Source organism: Zymoseptoria tritici, chromosome 2 (assembly GCF_000219625.1).
Source record: "Zymoseptoria tritici IPO323 chromosome 2, whole genome shotgun sequence".
Classification (NCBI taxonomy): Eukaryota; Fungi; Ascomycota; class Dothideomycetes; order Mycosphaerellales; family Mycosphaerellaceae; genus Zymoseptoria; species Zymoseptoria tritici.
In genome coordinates, this window is record NC_018217.1 from 1048329 (window position 1) to 1066629 (window position 18301).

The 18301-nt window shown below is 48.8% G+C and overlaps 2 protein-coding genes across 2 annotated transcripts; both read right to left on the reverse strand.

Moving 5' to 3' along the window:
• Positions 1-102: 102 nt before the first annotated feature.
• On the reverse strand, positions 103-4790 carry MYCGRDRAFT_219660 (putative ABC transporter; the record flags this gene model as incomplete). The annotated part of the gene is made up of 6 exons (XM_003855626.1): positions 103-2650; positions 2703-3453; positions 3544-3728; positions 3779-4150; positions 4203-4549; positions 4629-4790. The coding sequence occupies 6 exons, from the start codon at positions 4788-4790 to the stop codon at positions 103-105; spliced, it is 4365 nt and encodes a 1454-aa protein (XP_003855674.1).
• Positions 4791-8901: 4111 nt separating this feature from the next.
• MYCGRDRAFT_23761 (uncharacterized protein) lies at positions 8902-10287 on the reverse strand (the record flags this gene model as incomplete). The annotated part of the gene is made up of 2 exons (XM_003855625.1): positions 8902-9760; positions 9812-10287. Coding segments are annotated over 2 exons (1335 nt in total), but the record flags the coding sequence as incomplete, so codon positions are not given.
• Positions 10288-18301: the final 8014 nt, after the last annotated feature.

Below are 18301 nucleotides of genomic sequence, written 5' to 3' on the forward strand. Positions count from 1 at the left end.
TGCCTGCAACAAGCCATGGCGCCTTGAAAAGTTGAGAGAGCTGATATGTAACGCATCGACACGAAAATTTGTTGACCGCTAGTTCTAGCAAATTGATTCAAATCAGTTGTCCGAAAGAATGTCCCGAACTCGTTCGGCGTCACTACTGCTGTCAACAAGGCCGCGAAACAAGCCTCCAGCGCGATAGAGCGCTTTCGGCTCTCCATGTTCGACAATTTGACCGTCTTCCATGACCAGTATGCGGTCAAAGTCGACCACTGTGCTGAGGCGATGCGCTATTACAAGAAGCGTGGTGTCCGGAAACGAAGCACGAATGCTCATCTGGATGCGTCGATCAGTGTCGTGGTCAACGGCACTGGTGGCCTCGTCGAGGACCATGATCCTCGGTTGCATCAGCGTCGCTCGCGCAAGGCAAAGGAGTTGACGCTGACCTTGAGAGATGTTCAATCCTCTCTCCGACAGTTGCGAGTCCAGGTTGTTGAAGATGTTGATGTGGTGACCGTCCCTCGTATCAGACGATGAGGCGAGAAAGACTTTCCTTAGACTTTCCAGCAGCTCGTCGTCCGTGTGATCACCCAGGGGATCTAGGTTGCTGCGGATATTTCCGACAAAAAGCACCGGATCCTGAGGAACAATGAACATGCTTGAGCGGAGATCATGCAGACTGATCCGCGAAACGTCAATGCCGTCGACGGAGATGGTACCACTTGAAAGCTCCATGAAGCGGAACAGCGCAAGAGCCAGGGACGACTTCCCTGCACCGGTGCGGCCAGCTATGCCGATGCGTTGTTGGGGGTCGACGTGAAAGGTCAGACCCCGGAGGACCGGAGGCAAACCGAAAGCGTACGAAGCAGAGACGCCCTGGAAAGATATCTGTCCGTGAGAAGGCCAGCAGGATGGCAGGTGTACAGTGGCGGTATCTTGCTCAGAGTCCATGTCGGCATACTCTAGAATGCGTTCGGTTGAGCTCATATCCAGATGTAGCATGGAGTACCGACGAACCGCTTCTTCCGTGCTCTTCCCGAACTCGCCGACGAAGACTAATGCCAGGCCCGCCAACGACACTTCGATGTCAGGCACTGCGGCAACGACCAATGCAACGACCAAGGTATACAGAGCGCCCAGAACGCCTATGCGTAGCGAGAGCCATTGGCCGAGGAGATGCGCTGATTGTCCGATACTGCTGTAGTCGTCGACCAGGCGGCACATTTGCCGTAAATATCGCTTGGGAGCACCGAACGCCCGTATCACACCCAGTCCTATCAGGCTCGTCTCGCAAAGCTCCAGCATGGGAGACTTAGCTATAGCTTCAAGCTGTCGAATTTCCCTTGCAGCAGGCAGATATCTTCTCGTCCAGTACAAACTGAGCAGCGATATCATTACCACGCAAATCGAAACATAAGCTGAGACCGCCAGACATGCAGTAGATACCACAGTAAGAGCAAAAGTCGCCGACAGCAGTGTGTGGGTATCGCCGGGAAGCTTTGTGTCGATCAGCGCAAAGTCCGCGGTGAAGCGATTCACGATGCGACCCGAAGGTGTGGTATCCAGCCATCTGAGCTTTGCACGGAGCACCGTGTGAAGCATTTTGCGGAAGAGCGTCCGAGAGCCCCGAAGAGTCGAGGTATAAACGTAGGCGCACTTCCCGGCCTCCATCAGAGCAGCACATAGCGAGATGCCCACGTACATGGCAAGATAGAAAGCCGTGCCGTGGGGTCGGGCTTTCAATTGCTCTGAGGAAGAAGCAACAGATGGGCCAACTGGGGGTTGAGAGGAGGTCCACTGCTTGATCCACCACACACGACTGAGTAGGGTGAACTGAGACAATGCTACTAGCAATGTTGCCAGTACCCAAGCAGCCACGCCGCCGGATGCCTTGATGTATGCGTAGTACGTCCTCCACTTAACCGCGCCTTCTTCTCGAGCCTCGTCTTGCACGAACTTCAGGACTGGACGTTTTGATGCTCCGTCCGAGGTCTCGCCCCAGACTGGACTGACCTCTTCTTTCATTTGCGGCTTTGTACGAGGTACGTACTTCGTGGGTTCCATCGTTTGCTCGGCGAGACGATCGACGGATCCGTCCGGGTTGAGAAATATGGCACAGGATGCTTTGTCTAGACACTGGGCGGCATGATGCGTGGCCAGGATCCTCGTTCGGGCCAGACAAAGCTCGCCCATGAGAGTCTCCAACAATTGAGCACCAACATGAGCATCCACGGCGCTGAAGATGTCGTCGAGCACCAATATTTCCGCTCGAGAATACAGCGCTCGAGCGAAGGTCAGACGCCAGCGTTGCCCTCCGCTGAGGTTCAAGCCTTGGGCTCCGATCTCCGTCAGGTCGCCGTCGGGAAGATTTTGCAAATCAGGGAGCAGTGCTGCACCTTGCAGAACCGCTCGGTACCTGTTCACGTCCAGTGGTAAGCCGAAAAGTATGTTGCTTTGAATATTTGCATTCTCGATCCACGGTATTTGAGACACATATGCCACAGAACCTTCTTGGATCCAATGTTCTGGGTTGGCTGCCATTGACGCATTGTCTGTTCTCGTTTCAAGCTGCGGCATAGTGATGCTACCTCGCTTCACTTCAGCTTCCCCGATAAGAGCAGCGAGCAGTAGACTCTTGCCGCTTCCGCTTTGACCACAAACCAGGCTGCAATTTGGTCAGCATACTGTATATCTGTGATGTCAAGCGTTGTGTAGACCTGAGGGCATGACGTGGAAATGTTGCGTCGATTTCCCGCAGCCGGAATGAAGAATGTCCTCCACCTGGCCACTTGATTGTGGCTTGTTGAAAACGTATGCAGTCACCCGGGACTGTGCTCGGCTTCTTCTCTGGCATCTCAAGGAATGTGCCAATCCGCTCACCGCTGACAAGACCAGCGGACACCTGCATGACCGCCATCGGGAGTACGCTTATGCTGAACTCCAAATTACCAAAGATTCCTAGCGCCGTGAATGCGACCGATGCTGATAGCGAACCGTTGAGCAGCGCATACACTGATAGCGTGATCATTGCCAAAACGATTGGGCTAGACTGAAAGAGGAACCTCAACACCGTTGCCCAGACGAAAGTCTTGCGTTGCTCTTTCAACTCTATGTCGCGAAGGCCCGTCATCTTGGTCTCCCATCGCGTCTCGGTGGCCGTGAATTTGATCTGCTTAATGCCATGCAGGATTTCACTCAGGGTGCGAAGCTTTACGTCCCGGCTCCGCATAAGCCCCCCTTGCGCTCTGCCATATGCTTGGGATGCCTTCATGTTCAAAGGGATGATCACAAGAGGTCCAAGCAGGCCGAGTGCAAAGCTGACCCAGCCGACTAAGCGTACCAGGAACACTAAAGCCAGGACAAATGTGAGAAAGCTCCCGAGGAACACATGTTGACGAGAAGCAATCTCAGCAACGCGCATAGTATCCACTGCAACGAGATTGAGAACCTGCTGAGCAGTCTTGGATACTTCCGGTTTCGTCTCCGTGTGGCGTTTCCGGCCGGAAAGGTCTTCGGCCTTCTGGCGGCCCAGTCTCATGAGCGGCACACTGTCGCTACCTCCGTCTTCATCTTCATCTCCACTGTCGTCCAGCGATGTCAAGACGGGAGCATCGCCGAGCGAAGGAGAAGTATTCTCCGCAGCGCCCTTCTCATCGTCTAGCCTCAAGGCTTTCTCGAAAATCAGCGCCGACAGCTGAGCCCGAACATAGATCTCGATCTTCGCAAAGGTGAGGTACATCATTCTGAGATTATCAGCTTTTGCAATGTTTGATGTTTCTGGAAGCTCACGAACTGTGGACCCAAAACTTGAACGCTCAAAGAGCATATTCCGAGCGAAATGGCCCAGATCCACAAGAGGTCCTTATTAGCACCGACTGATCCCCCCTGTTCCAGCAGTCGAAGTAGGTTATAGATGCAGATCTGAGGCAAAAAAGAAAGAACACTCATGGCAGCGGTGAGCACCCATTGTAAGAAGAACAAAGGTCGGTGGGATCTGAAAAGAGACTTCCAAAGGGGCTCCCGAGCGAAAGACCTGATCGTTTCGAGGTGAAGTTGCAGGAGTGACACAGCTGTACCACACTCCAAGGCGTGTAGGTCTGACACTTCAAGTCGTACGTCATTCCCGGAACATTTGAGCAGAGGCTCGACCCAGGCAAAGGTCAATCTGGCGTCTTGGAGTCAGCAGACATCGATTGTGTAGGTCAACGGCAAGATACTTCTGCAAGAGCGTCCCCACGGCTTCGGGTTCGACTTCCCGCCCCTCACTGAGCCTCTGCGCTCCCTGAGGAAGACAAGTACATGCCAAGCCAATGTATAGTGACGATGTACCTTGCACCAGTGACATGCCAAGGTCCATACGACTGAGCGACGAATCGCTTACGCGGGCTTCGATTGAAGCATAGAATACCGTTCCTTGGATAATGATCGTCAGCAAGCAAGAGGCTGCAATAACGAAGCCGTGGTGATGGATCCTGTTTGTCCGTCCGACGAGTGCGCAGATGATACACTGTAGACACACCAAGGCCTGCTCATCGATGAGGTAAGCACATATTCGCTGTGATCGCTGTTGGTTGACGTACTCGAGCTACCGGATCCAACCACGCAATACCGAAACTTGTCCAGGCTGTCAAGTAGACTGATACGAAGAATGCTCCGGCGGCTACGACGCAACAGGATGACAGCAGAAAGCGTTGACTATTTTTGCAATCATTCTGGTCATCGGGTCGCCAATGCACCTCCCACACATCAACCAGACTCGGCGTGATGAGAAACATGCAAAAGCAGGAGCCGAGTGCAATGGCCATAGGAATGGCCATATGGTGCGACGTTCCAGATAGTTTGCTGACCGTTCTCGTCTTGGTCCTTGGGGCCTTCAGTCGCTGTAGTTGCCGGAGGCAGTGCCAAAGATGATGCAGGTCATGAAAGGTTCGTGTGGAGAGGAGATGTAAAACAAAGGCTGCATCGATCCTGGGACATTTCCATAGACGGTAACGTTGCTGCCGACCTCAGGTCATGGGCCGATCCCTGCTGCCCACTTATCTCTGGCGGGCCAATGAGAGCCCCAAGAAAACAGGGCACGACATCCCATTCGCAAAGGAAAGGGATATGAAGCTCGTTGGTAGACCACAGAACCGCTGAACAGCTCTAGCAGCCTTCAAAGCATCGCGGGTGTTGATGGTACGCAAACTTGACGGCATCAGAAGGAAATTGTATCGATTGATCGCAAAGTCAAATATGCATGAATTCTGACAAGTCGTAATCGTCAGGACTTGTGTTGCGCCGTCGCGCACATCCAGACCCGGCCGAGTGTCCTGTGCACCAGGCAGTACAAGAATGCCCAGCTCGCTCGCATGGGCACATCGTGGACCCCTCACAATTGAACGCGTCGCAGCTGCATCCCAGCGACTTGATGTATGAGACATGCTGCATAAAGTCGTCAAGGGATTGTCCTTGCGGCAAATGACAACGAAAGCGATCCGGCTGCTCGGTGACTAGGGCCACCAATTCCTCAACTAGACGGGGCAGATAGGATGAGATGACGCTCTGCATGGAAGTACTGAGACCATTTTCAAGAGCCCAGCTGATGCAGCCCAGTGTTTGCATAATACCCAGCTCATCCCACAATAGCCCGCCTTCCAGTACAGCCGTAGTCGAGGAGTACATAGCTTGCACGATCTTCAGTCCCGGTGGCAATAACAGTACATCGTCCTGCTCCAAGAAGAGCAACCTTTGCTTGCCGGCCGGTTGCCATTCGCCTCCTTGCTGACTTGCGAAGCGCGACCATTCTGCTTCCATGGCGTCCTCTGGAACAAACATCCAGATTATAGTACCATCCAGAACTCGAAGCCACGTTCCGTTTGCGCCATTCGTATGCACATCCGAGCAGTTGCCACTCGGAATACAAATGTCAAAGCTCAAACAATCTTCCATTCGGGGTAGTCCCGGACTACCAAGCTCGACTCGATCCTCGCCAGCAAAACCTTGATCTCGTTCGACAAGACACTCAAGCAGGCGGAACCTGGGGAGCATAGTGAAAAGCGGTCGCTGGCACTTGATGATGTTTCGAATTCTTATCGCCGCTGCAAAATCCCATGGCGTTCCCGTCCGAAGACTATCAGCAAGGTTTTCAAGGCTTGCTCGAGCTGGTTGTAGCTCGTTGTTGAGCCTTCGGGGTTCGAGCGTCAGTCTTGGAGATCTGTCCTGCAGTTGTAGCGCCAAGGAAGCAGCGGTATGCATGTTGATATCGGAGAATCGTTCCTTTATGACGACCGGTTTGCGGAAGACCTGGCCATTTTGAGCGGCTGCAACGAATTGCTCAGAAGTGTAGTATAACACATCGGCTTCCAGTTCCGATCGCCCATGGCTATGGCCGGGAGAAACTTTACATCCCGGCTGGGCGAATATGATGGCTGGTTGGGCACCATTATCGAGCCAATCTGCCCGTTGTTGTTTTTCGCTCACAGCGCCTACCAGGTCGTCGCCCAAGAGACTTGCGATACAGTAGCGATCCTTTGAATTCGCTGGCATCGTTGCTGTGGCCTGAATATCAGGCTGATGTAGCATGGCGTCAGCTTCGGTATGGCTCAAAGAGTACCCTTCGGCACGAAGCACTCCGTCATGCTCCAAGGTTGAAAACTGTTGCTCTAGGTCGATTTCACCCATGACCACGTCGCCAAATATCTCACCTCCTGGAGTTGGCGGATTTGTGTATTGCTCAGCCGTCGCGATGTGGGAAAAGGTGCAAAGCCCGTCCGTCGTGTTGCGGTCAGAGCACGGGGAACTGGTAGTTGAGCTTGGCTCGGTAATTTGCCCGTCTCCAAGCAGCGCAGAGGTATCACCGGCTGTAGGCAAGATTGAGCTCCTCTGACTACTGGGTCGCGGCTCGCCGGTACTGTCCGTCGTACTGGACGCACACCTGGTCGCGGCTCGACGGAGCACGTGGCCTGGACTATTCGGTCCTTCGGTACCGTATTTCAGATGCCGGCATGTTTCCGCGTGCGGTTCAGGACCACGCCCGAAGAATGAATCGCGGAAGTGGCTGAATTGCGGACATGAAGAGTCCTCTTCGCCGGACGCAGACAAGCTGTTCGACTGCGGAGCTGGCGTGGGAGAAGCAGGCTCACACGTTGCTGACGCATAGTTGAAGATCCTCGTTTCAGGACCATCTGGCACGGGATCGCGCGGCGAAGATTCATCATCTCTCAGAGTGATGTGCGGCGACTGCTCATCCGTTTCGCTCGCGGCTTCGGCACGGATCTGTCCGCTTCTAGACTCACCGAAGTCAGGATTCTCGTCAAGAGCGAGTCCCTGGTGAGCTGATATCGAAAAAGCTGCGACAGCTGACGTGCAGGAGCTTTCCCGGGCGGCAACCAGACCATGGCGGTCGATCTGTAATAGGTACATATGGTAGTGCTTTGGCCGAGCCTCGTTGAGTAGTGTGCCGATTTCATCGATAGCAACGTTGCCATCTACATTCGTGACCCACTGTTGTACAACGTCCTGGTCCGGAGTGACCGATGCGAGTAGCTGCGGGTTCAGATCCCGTAGTGGCTGCACAGGAGCCTGATCGAGGGTTTTCCGTCGACGATCCGTGAGTCCCTCGCGATGCCGCTCGATGAGAACAATGTTGAGACGGGGACATAGATCTTCTTTGAAACGAGGGTACTGCGTGGCGCAAACCCGAATAGCGCTCATCTGGACCTGCCCGGCCTTATGCCAGCCATAGTAGAGGACGACTTGAGGCGACCATAGTGTCGATACGAAAGCAAGACTCCGGAGGCGATTGGTCTCGTTGGCATTCCTGCGTTTGCTACCATCGTCTTCGATCTAATTGGCGAGCTTGAACACTTCCTGCCAACCGATGTCGCTTTCGACAGCAGCTGGACAGGCAAGCTTGGTGACGGAGCATAACGTGACTATGCGAGTATCGACCTGATCGCGCTGCGACAACAAGGCGTTCCGGAGGTCGGTGTAGTCGGATAGCGGTCCTTGCTGATGCCAGATGCTGTGCAACTTCTGAACAAATGCTTGAGTGGCTCGGTCTAGGCTTCCCCGGCTTGGCGGAGCTGCCATTCGATCAGATTTGCGGGGCGCCATCGTGGGGGGCTCGGGTAGTTCTGGAAGCTTATCATCCACGGCTTTGTTGGATTATTCGATCGAGCGTTGCCTTCTCAGCGAGTGTGCATGCGAGCGAGTCGACCTAGTGTCCTTGATTTGCAACCGCAGTAGTCGGGAAGCTGCTCACGTCTCAGCCTTGGGTCTCTTTCTGCATAAAGGCTTCTTCACTCTGTTGCTGTGCCGCAGACTCGTAGCCCCCATTGTGATGGCTATCAACGTTATTGGATCGGCAAGGAAGCCAGGAACGGGACCGGTCAAGGAGCCCGCTTCCGCCCGCGCACGTCAGCACTTGAAATCACGACGACGACCTCGACCGGCAGTGGGTCGCTATGGTCCTTGTGGGATGTCCTACGCCCCGAAAGTTACTTAGCACGGGCCATTGTTGAATTCATTCAGTGAGGGACCGTGCATCTGAAGAAGACCTCCGCAGAAGGGAACCAAAGGGCCGCCAAGGCCTCGTCCGGGCTTCTGCTACCTCCCTGTGATCCGGCTGCTAGCCTCTGGACATTTGCGGTGATCCTTCCGAGGCGCTCAAACGCTGTACGGTCACAACCTCTAGCTCGGAGACCCTGGAAGGTGCCTTCATCCACGATGAAGACGTCCACGGGCGCTGTCGTAAAGGACCGGGAACGATTGAGGTGGTCTTGTATGAGCTGTAGAAAGACAATCAGCACACTACGATCTGTATTACCTCTTTCCTGCCTCCGAAACAGTTTGATCCTGTTCTAATGTCCCCCTCGGCCTTCAAACCCTATGGTGAAATGCGCCTGGCTGGTGAATACACTGCAGGAAACAGCATGCTGCTAGTAACAACACAGCTTCGACCGCGTACGGCAAACCCATTGCGACTCCGTCAGAGCGAATTCCCCGTCGGAACGCCATGGCTAAAATCGGACCGGCAAGCATCGTACCAAGGCTTGACGCCATCGCAATCGCGGTGTTGATGGTAGCAATCTGCGTAGGCTTCACCAACGCAACTGCGAAGCTGCGAAGTGCAGAGTAGTAGCCCCAGCCAGCAGCCAATATGCCAAGCCCGAGCGCAAACACAGTCGCATGTGCAGCTGAGGCCATCACGCCTGCCCCGATGAAGAGAGTCCACACGCTAATCTGGGAGACCCGATAGTCTCTGGCGGATGCGGATCTGCGTCTTACAACTATCTTTGATAGTTGAGGCAGGACCAGGAGCATGATGATCAGGGTCACTATGCTCTTCAGCGTGAGTAACAAGCCGGCCTGCGCTATGCTCCACGAGAACCGCAAGGAGGCGTACTGCACGACGAGTTGAACCGATTGAGGAGCGGTATGTCCGAGTGCGAAAGCAGCCAGCATGCAAATAATGTTGCTCGGTATGGACTTCGAGGTCCGCATATTTTGGATTCTAGATTTGACCGTGTTCATCCACGTGGATTTGGTACCCAGGGGTGCAGAGACCTCTCCCTCGGGGATGTGGGTCGCCAGAGCAGGACATGCAGACGGCGAGGAGACGCTCATAGTCTCAGGCAGGAGACCCGCGATACTCGCACCGAGGACTATCAGCGAGAGTCCAGTCAGGGAAGGCACCCAAGGGCCGAAGCGCCACATCAGCGCAGCACTGGCAATCGGCGCTAAGATTTCGCCGATGAGGACTACAGCAGCGAGCTGATAGTAGACTAAAGCTCTTTGCGCAAGTCAGCGATCATTTTTGTGTCGAGGTCCGCATGCGTGGTACCGTTCATCCGGACTGAAGACATCCGTCAACATGGCGTATGACATTGAGGTCAAAACTTGTGGCCCTCCGCCGAGTACCTGCATTGCGGGCGCGGCCCAAAGAACTCGCAGAGGAATCCGCCCTGCCGATGCAGCGATGAGACGACAGGCGGCTTCTTCAAGTATCATGGCAGTGAAGCAGAGAAGGAGGATTGGCCGACGACCAATGCGGTCCGCGGTGAAACCGTATGGCAGCGCCAACAGGACTCCAGGGACTTGACCGAAGGTGTCCTTTATTCCAGTAATGAGCGCGAGCTCGCTCTGGACTGCGGACGACTTGCACGCTGTTGGCGAAGGGTGGTTGTGCGTCTGCCTGCAAATGGCGGCTTCGTAGATCGCGATGTTGGGTGCGAAAGCCAGAACGACGCCGAAATCGGCGAGAAAGATGGAAGCGGACAAGATGAGCAGAACCCGTCGTCTTCGTGAGAATAGCGGATGCTGCGATATTGCCGCTTCTGCTGATTCGGGTAATAATGGCGTTTGGTCACTTTCAGCCCGGTCGGAAGATGCCATGTCCAAGGGAGAGGAGAAGATGATGCTCTTTGCGGTGATTTGAAGTGTCGCCGAACAATTACGAACGGTGGAAGAGAAGGGCGGTCAGAAAATGTGGGAAGCATTGTCAAAATGTCTTAAATAGATGCGTTGTAAGGTCATATCCTTGTAGACAAACCCCCTCCAGAGGCTAGAGAGGTCTAGCTTGCAGCGAGGACTCTGGTAGTATCATCAAGGTGCAACCAGACGACACTTCAGTCAAGCGTGTGACCTGAGATCATGCATAAGTGAGGTTTGCTTACAGCGAAGTCGAGGGGACTTGAAACGAATGTCGGAGTCCTGTTGAAACGAGATGTCCAGGAAGAACGAGAGCTGCCTCAGACACTACCGTAGTAATTACCGTATGGCTTGAAACATTTCGAAAACAAGGATAGGTAACTTGGCAGACGTGCAGGTAGCCATCGCTGTCTTCAACGATGGACGTCACCTTGATCTGCTCCCACTCCTTACCCGCTCTCCTCCCCAAACAGACCCCCAAAACCACCGAACTCCTCTTCCTCCCGACTCTCATCCATCATCCTCCTGACATCCCTCTTCAACGGAGCCGCTCTCCAAGCCATCTCTCTCAATGTAGCATAGACACTGCCTTCGAATCCACCATCGTCTGGCATTTCTTCTTCCGCCCTCCGAATCAGCAGCGCAAGAAACACCTGCATCGTATAAAATGCATCGTTTCCACCGCAGTGAAATGTGTTCCTCTCATACGGAATACTGACGGCGTTCATCACGTTTTGAAGAGACAGTTCACGGCTGGAGACTTCGCGAGCAAGACGTGTTGTATCGATCACTATAGAGTCGGACGTTAGCAACAATTCCTTATATGCAAGAGTGCGACCAGGTTGTGCTTACTTCCAACCACACTCTTCAGGTCCTCGACAGGCACACCAAGCTTCTTCATCCAAAGTAATTCGGCTGCTATGCCATGACCAACGAGGACAATCTGCTCATCTCCACTGAGGCTCTCGGCGATCGTCTTCGGAAGTTGCGCAATATCGATCCGCATGTAGTTGTCGAAGAGGTAGTTCCGGCGTTTGCGACCCGCTGTGGCAATGTTACTGCCTCGAATGCCTTGCTCAAGATGCTGCATATCTAGTCTTGCCAGCCCAAGCTCCGTCACCCCTTTGCCGTCGTGAACGTCTCCTTCGAAATCAATCGCTATGAAAACCACGTCTGGCAATCGATAGTTCCGAACAATAGAATGAATCGTATCTGCGCAAGCCAGCTGCGCCCGCTGCTCGTAGTGGCGGGACTGAAGGCTCCTCAAAAGTTGGGTCTCGAATCGGACGAAAGCTGCCATACCAAGGAAGAACATTGCTTCTTGATCGGTCCCGTCCAAGCGGAAGGCCGCTAAGTACGCTTTCTTATCGTTGTTGTATTTTTGCCGCAATTGTGCCCGTTCATCGTGGGGAAGCGTGTGCCATGCTTGTTTCCAGCAGCGCTTTTTATGGCTGAGGCCTGGGACTTGTGGTTGTCTGATTTGGTAGGTCATGTTGAAGGCGAGAAAGTCGAGGTGCGAAATGTATCTTCGAGTATGAGACGAAGGGTAGGGACGGAAGAGTGATCAATTGTATGTCAAAGACAAGACATGCTCCGAGGACCGATTGACCGCGTAATGCTCAACTGCGGTTTGGAGGAAGCAGGAACATCGATGCACAATCCTCGATACTTACATGTCGTGGGCGGTCCGCTGAAGTTCTGCCTGACGTTCTCGAAAAATGGCAAGGCGACGGAGCGTGTACTGTACCACGAAGGCAACATCTTGGTCGTGAGGAGCGCCAATGTGCCGGTTCCATCACAGAGTGATGCAAGCGCTGACTCTGTGGCAGGATGTGTCCCCAAAACATGTCTGTAGAGGGAGAGTTTGAGGAAAGGAGAATGAGAGTGGCCGTGAGGTAACGGGATGATCCATGGATTGTTGTGGATCATCAGACTGACCATCAGTGAAGTGCACGTGACTAGTGCCAAGGCATTCCTACACACAGATAGCTAAAGTAAGAATCTTACACTTAAGATTCTCTCTGCATAACAATATATACCTGCTAATCAGAGGTCTTCTTCTACTTAGCTTAAGTCTAATTATAACAGGTTATAAGCCCGGCGTAACTACTACACACTTAAGGAAGAATTGTCTGTTCTAAGCGCAGCTACTAGAACCTTACTGTACACTATTTAGACAGTTGACTAGCGAGCCGAGAAAGAGCTAGTTATAACAACAGCCGTAATGCAGGCTAATAAGTTCAAGACTGCGAAGGAGAATAAAGTCCTAAGAAAGGGAAGCAACTTCTCAGACTAGTTAAGGATGCTTAAAGCAGCCCTTATAGACAAGGAGGTGTTAGGCTATGTCTTTTATAACATTCCCTAGTGCCCTGCCTAACTAAAGCTAGGAATTAAAGTTAGATATCCCTCTCTACTAACTAAGGAGAGTACTACTTTATCCTCCCAGGCTCTAACTCCTTCCTAAAAAGAAGGAGGGGACACTCTAGTAACAGAACCTATTCTAACTAGTGGACTAAGACTAACTCCTCTCTAAGTCTAGCATAAGCATAACCTAATTACATACGGGATTGTTAGCAAAAGGATTAACTAATCTCTAAGGCCTAACTTTAGGGATACAGAGAAGACAGCTAAGGAACTGTATAATACTATTATAGCTACCTATAGGCCTGTTGTAACTATAAACATTTATAACAGCCTAAGGATTCTTAGAATTAGCAACATTAAGATCTAAGGAACAAACACTTAGAAGTACTATAAGGACTTCTAGAAGTAGCATTACAAGTACATCTCTGTAACAGAACAATACTCTAGGTCTAAGAGCATTCTAGTCTTAAAGCTTACCTTTAGTAATAAGCAGATTAGGCTGTTCTTTATCTAGGGCCTCTACTATCTAGAATACCTAAGAAGCTAGAGACAATCCTATTATATTAAGAACACAACTCTTAAAGAGCTAATTACCTTATTAATTAAGGAACCTCCTCTACAGACATAGAGGACAGTAGGAGGATTTAGGGGTACTGCAGTAGATAATAATTAGTGTACTAAGTGTACCTATTATATCCACACAAATGCAGATTGCTTTAAGAAGTACCCTAACAAGGCCCTAAAGTCCTAGGTACACAGAGGAAAAGGAGGATCTAACAAGGACAAGAAGAAGTCCTAAGACAAGAGCAAGAGATATAATAAGAAGGGAGGAAAGGGTGCTGCAGCAATTAAGCCTATCTCTTCTTCTAATGCAGGCTTAGGCTCTAATTTAGACAGCTTATTTGCAGGAGCAGCAATTACTACCGCTAGAATACAAAGGAGTAACACTATTGTCTAGGATTCTAGTATATTATACTACTTCTTTAAGACGGCCGAACAGACTGCACCTTCACGCGGTGGCCGTCGTAAGTACCTTCCTTGGAAGGGAAACTAAGACAGTCTGGAAGAAACCTCCTCGAAAACCTCTCGAATCCGCCCGAAATCCTTCTCGAAATCCGCCTCGAAACACAAGCACGAAAACCTCTCGAATCCGCCCGAAATCCTTCTCGAAATCCGCCTCGAAACACGAGCTACAACAGAACAACAGCACGATTCGAACGAATAGCCCTCTACGCTACGATCGAGAAGAAGAAAGAAGCAGTCCACTCTGCCCTATACGCGCACCTCCTCGAAATCCGAATCGAAATCGCATGTCTATACATGCACTTCAAAGAGCTAGAACTCGGTGGAATCTACAACTCTGCGATCAACCTACGTAGCTATATGCGCTAGAAGGCGGCATATAGTTCCACAAAGGCATATTGAGGACAAGAGAAGGCAGCGAGTTGGACAGCTGCTTCTGCACCTCTTTCGAATTCGTAGCGTGTGTGCGAAGCGGAAGGATCCGCTGAAAATTCTGCAAAAGCTTGGCGCGAAAATTCTGCAGCCTTGGGCTGCAACACTCGTTTGATTTCCTTTGTTTTGCGCTGCTTTTAAAGTCCTTTGGCATTTTGCCTTAGGCACGGGGTTTCCCCTAAGGTCAAAGAATACCGAAAGAATTTGATTGTAAATAGATCTACTGCCTTGCTTACAAGGCCGTCCTACATAGTCTTGGACTCCGAAAGGACGTAAATGGAACAAACAAACAAAACAAACAAACAAACTACTTCTTTAACAACAAGTCCTAGTTCTTAGACCTTAAACCCCTAGAAACCCTAATTAGGTTCTCTTAAGCTATTAGACAAAGCATAGTTATATACTTAGGAAGTGTGAGGATTATAATAAAGTACAAGGGGAATAAGTTAAACATTACCTTACAAGATGTATTATACTCTCCTAACTCTAATCACAACCTTATCTTAGTAGAGACTCTCTAGCTAAAGTGTAAGGTCCACCTAGACAGGCTATCTTTATACATTCTAAGGAATGACAAGAAGATAGGTAAGGTTTAGTCCACTTATAATGTTCTAATCCTCTAGAATGCAACTGTCTCTCTCCCTAAGGGGAGTACCAAAGTTGCTTCTACAACTAATAGGAACATGTCCTATCCAGCCTTTGCTATGCCTAAGGCTAACATAACAAGATAGCACTAGAGACTAGGCTATGTAGGGAACAAGATTCTTAGTGCAACAAAGGCTTAAGTCTAAGGACTTAAGCAGATTAATACATCTACACTTAAGTACTATAAGCTATGTAAGCTTGCAAGGTTATAGAGAGTAGTGTTAAGAACTCTAAGACCAACACCTTAATCCTTATTAGATAAGGTCTATATTAACATTATAGGACTAATCTTTCTACTAGACATCTTTAGATGTAAGTACATCCTTATAATTACTAATGCAAAGTTAAGAAGGAGATAGGCCATCTTCTGCAAGCTCAAATTATAAGCTGCATAAATTATTAAGAAATAGACTACTAAGATATTTAACTAGTACAAAAAGATAGTTAAGATCTAGTTCTTAGATAGAGGAGGAGAGTTTAACAACAATAATCTAATTACATTTGCAGAGAATAAGGGACTAAGATAGGATTTCTTAGCTCCCTATACTCCTAAGCAGAATAGAATTGTAGAATTATCTAACAAGGTTATCCTTAACAAGGCAAGAGCAATAATAATTAACTCTGGCCTACCTCTCCCTCTCTAGAGTTTTGCAGTTGCATATGCAATCTTCCTTACTAATAGGCTAGTATGCCTGTTAACTAACAAGATTCCTCTTTAGGAATTTAATTAAGATCTTAATGCTAGAACTCTATATATTAATCTAACAAAGGTTAGGAGATTTAGATACAGAGCATATCTGCATAATTAGGGGAGACCTAATTTATAGAAGTTCTATCCTAAAGTAGAGAAATACTAGAATCTAGGATTCTAGGAGAATACTTTAACTAACTATATAGTTTAGAAGTTTGAACCATCTACCCTTACTAGGTTTCAGCACAAGATTATAACCTCTCCTTATATAACACATAATAAGGATAAGGTATATAGCACAATACCTACTGCCCTAGACTTCTAGGGGGAGAGTTTCCTGCAACTAATACAACCTATTACTACAGAACAGGAAGTCTATGCTATCTACACTAAGGATCAAGATTAGGGCTAGGATGCCTAAGGGCAAGATGCCTAACCTCTTACTACTTCTTATCTTTAAGAAGTAGAGAACATGTTTAATACTATACAGAGAGAGAGAAACTAAGCCTCCCTTTTAACATCTTAGGGGGAGCAAACATTAGGTTAGGACATACAGTCCTAGGATAACTAACACAAGCAGTCTAAGCCTAATTAGCTAGAGGCTACTAAGCATAAAGAAGCCTCCTAGCTAGCTTAGGGGGAGCATGTTTCTAAGGAAACAGGAAGTCCTAAGGGATTCTAAGGAAGTCCTAAGGGATTCTAGGAGCAGGCTAATGCCTTATTAACACAGCTACAATATTAAGCATTAGTAGAGAATTGCCCTAAAAGGGAAGACCTCTAAGATTATACTATAACTCCCTTCCTAGACATTTATATTACAGGAAAGAGGAAAGTAGGGAGAAGCCCTAAGAGACCTAAGAAATTAGGCAATAAAGTAAGTCCTAAAAGCTTAGGCACATTCAGACTCTTAAGAAGTAGAAGATCAGTTGTAAGAAAAGACTACAGCAAGATCTAGAAGATAGGACTTAAAGCAACAAATCCTAATCTATCTAATCCTAAGACAGTTAAGGAAGCTCTCTCTAGATCTAACTATAAGGAATAGGAGAAAGCTATTATTAAGGAAGCTAAGTTACTTAAGTCTACAGGATGCCTTAAATAGAAACTCGTTAGCACCCTCCCTAAGGGGAGAGTCCCTCTTATAAGGAAATAGGTCTTTAAGATTAAGGTGCTCCTAGATAGAACTGTAGAGAAGTACAAGGCTAGATAGACAGCTAGGGGATTTACATAAAGGAAGGGACTTAACTATGTTAATACCTTTGCTCCTACCCTAAGAGCTGCAACAGGGAGAATACTTCTGTCCCTCTTAGTTAACTTTAGCTAGAAGAGGAGACAAGTTAATATTAAGACTACATTCCTAAATCCAAACCTAGATAAGCAGATCTTTATTAAGCTACTAGAGGGAGCTTATCTCTTTAAGAAAGATGCCTACAAGTACATTATACATGTTAAGAAAGGACTATATAGGCTTAAGCAGGTAGCTGCTCTCTAGCACTACGATGCTGTAGACACTCTCTAAAAGCTTGGTCTGTTAAGAACTGTTAGTAATGCTTGCCTCTTTTAAGGGAAAGGCATCCTTGTTCTCCTTTATGTAGATAACTTCCAGATCTTTAGATAGTTAGACTATAAGATTAACAAGCTAATTAAGGGATTAGAGCAGAAGTACACAATTAAGGTTGTTAATACTAATGTCTTTCTTAGACTTTACCTAAAGGAAGGGAAAGATAGCTCTATGTCTGTCTCTTAGGAACACTATTCTAGAGACAAACTTTAAGGACATAGTCTTAGCAATGCAAAGAGTGTTAAGTACCCCCTTAACACCCTCCTTAAACCCCTCCAGGATAAGAGAACAAAGGAGGACTATAATCTCTTTAACAAGATTATTAGGGAACTGCAACATCTGTTAAACTATACTAGACCAGATATTAGTTTTGCTGTTAACTACTATGCAAGGTTCCTTTAGAACCTAGGACCTTTGTATGTTTAGGCAGCTAAACATATCTAGAGATATGTTGCAGGCACAATTAACAAGTGCCTTATATATAGGAAAACTAAGGAGCAAATTTAGATTAAAGCATTCTTAGACTCTAACTTTGCTAGTAATCCTAGCATATCTAGGTCTACCTTAGGAATGCTCTTTAAAATTGTAGGAGGCCTAGTTGTCTAGAGATCTTAACTGCAGAAAGAAGTAGTGCTATCTAGCACTAAGGCAGAGTACCTCTCTCTTACTAAGGCAACAAGAGAAGTAAATTAGGTAAGGAATCTTATTAATAAGCTCTAGCCCTTTACCTAGGCCAAAAGCATTTCTACTATCCTTATTAAAGTAGACAATTAATCAGCTATTAGCCTTGTGGAAAACTATGCTAACTCTAAAAGATTAAGACATGTCTCTCTTAGGAACTATTACTGCAGAGAGCAACATAACAAGGGGAGTATTAAGGTAGAGTTTGTAAGGACAGATATGCAGCTTACAGACTGTCTAACAAAACCAAAATCCCTAAACACTATCCTCTAATGTAGGCGTCCACTAAAAAGAGCATCTCGTGCGAGCATAAGAGGAACACATCCTAACATAGTCGCATAAAATAAGAGGCTGATACAGGAATTAAACCTATAACCTTCTGATTTATAGTTAGAAATCATACTACTAGACCAACTAGCCCTTAATAAGAAGAGGGAAATTGCTCTTAAATTTATGCCTTAGTACCTGCATTCCTACCTAAGAAGGATTCCCTCCCTAGAATTACACTA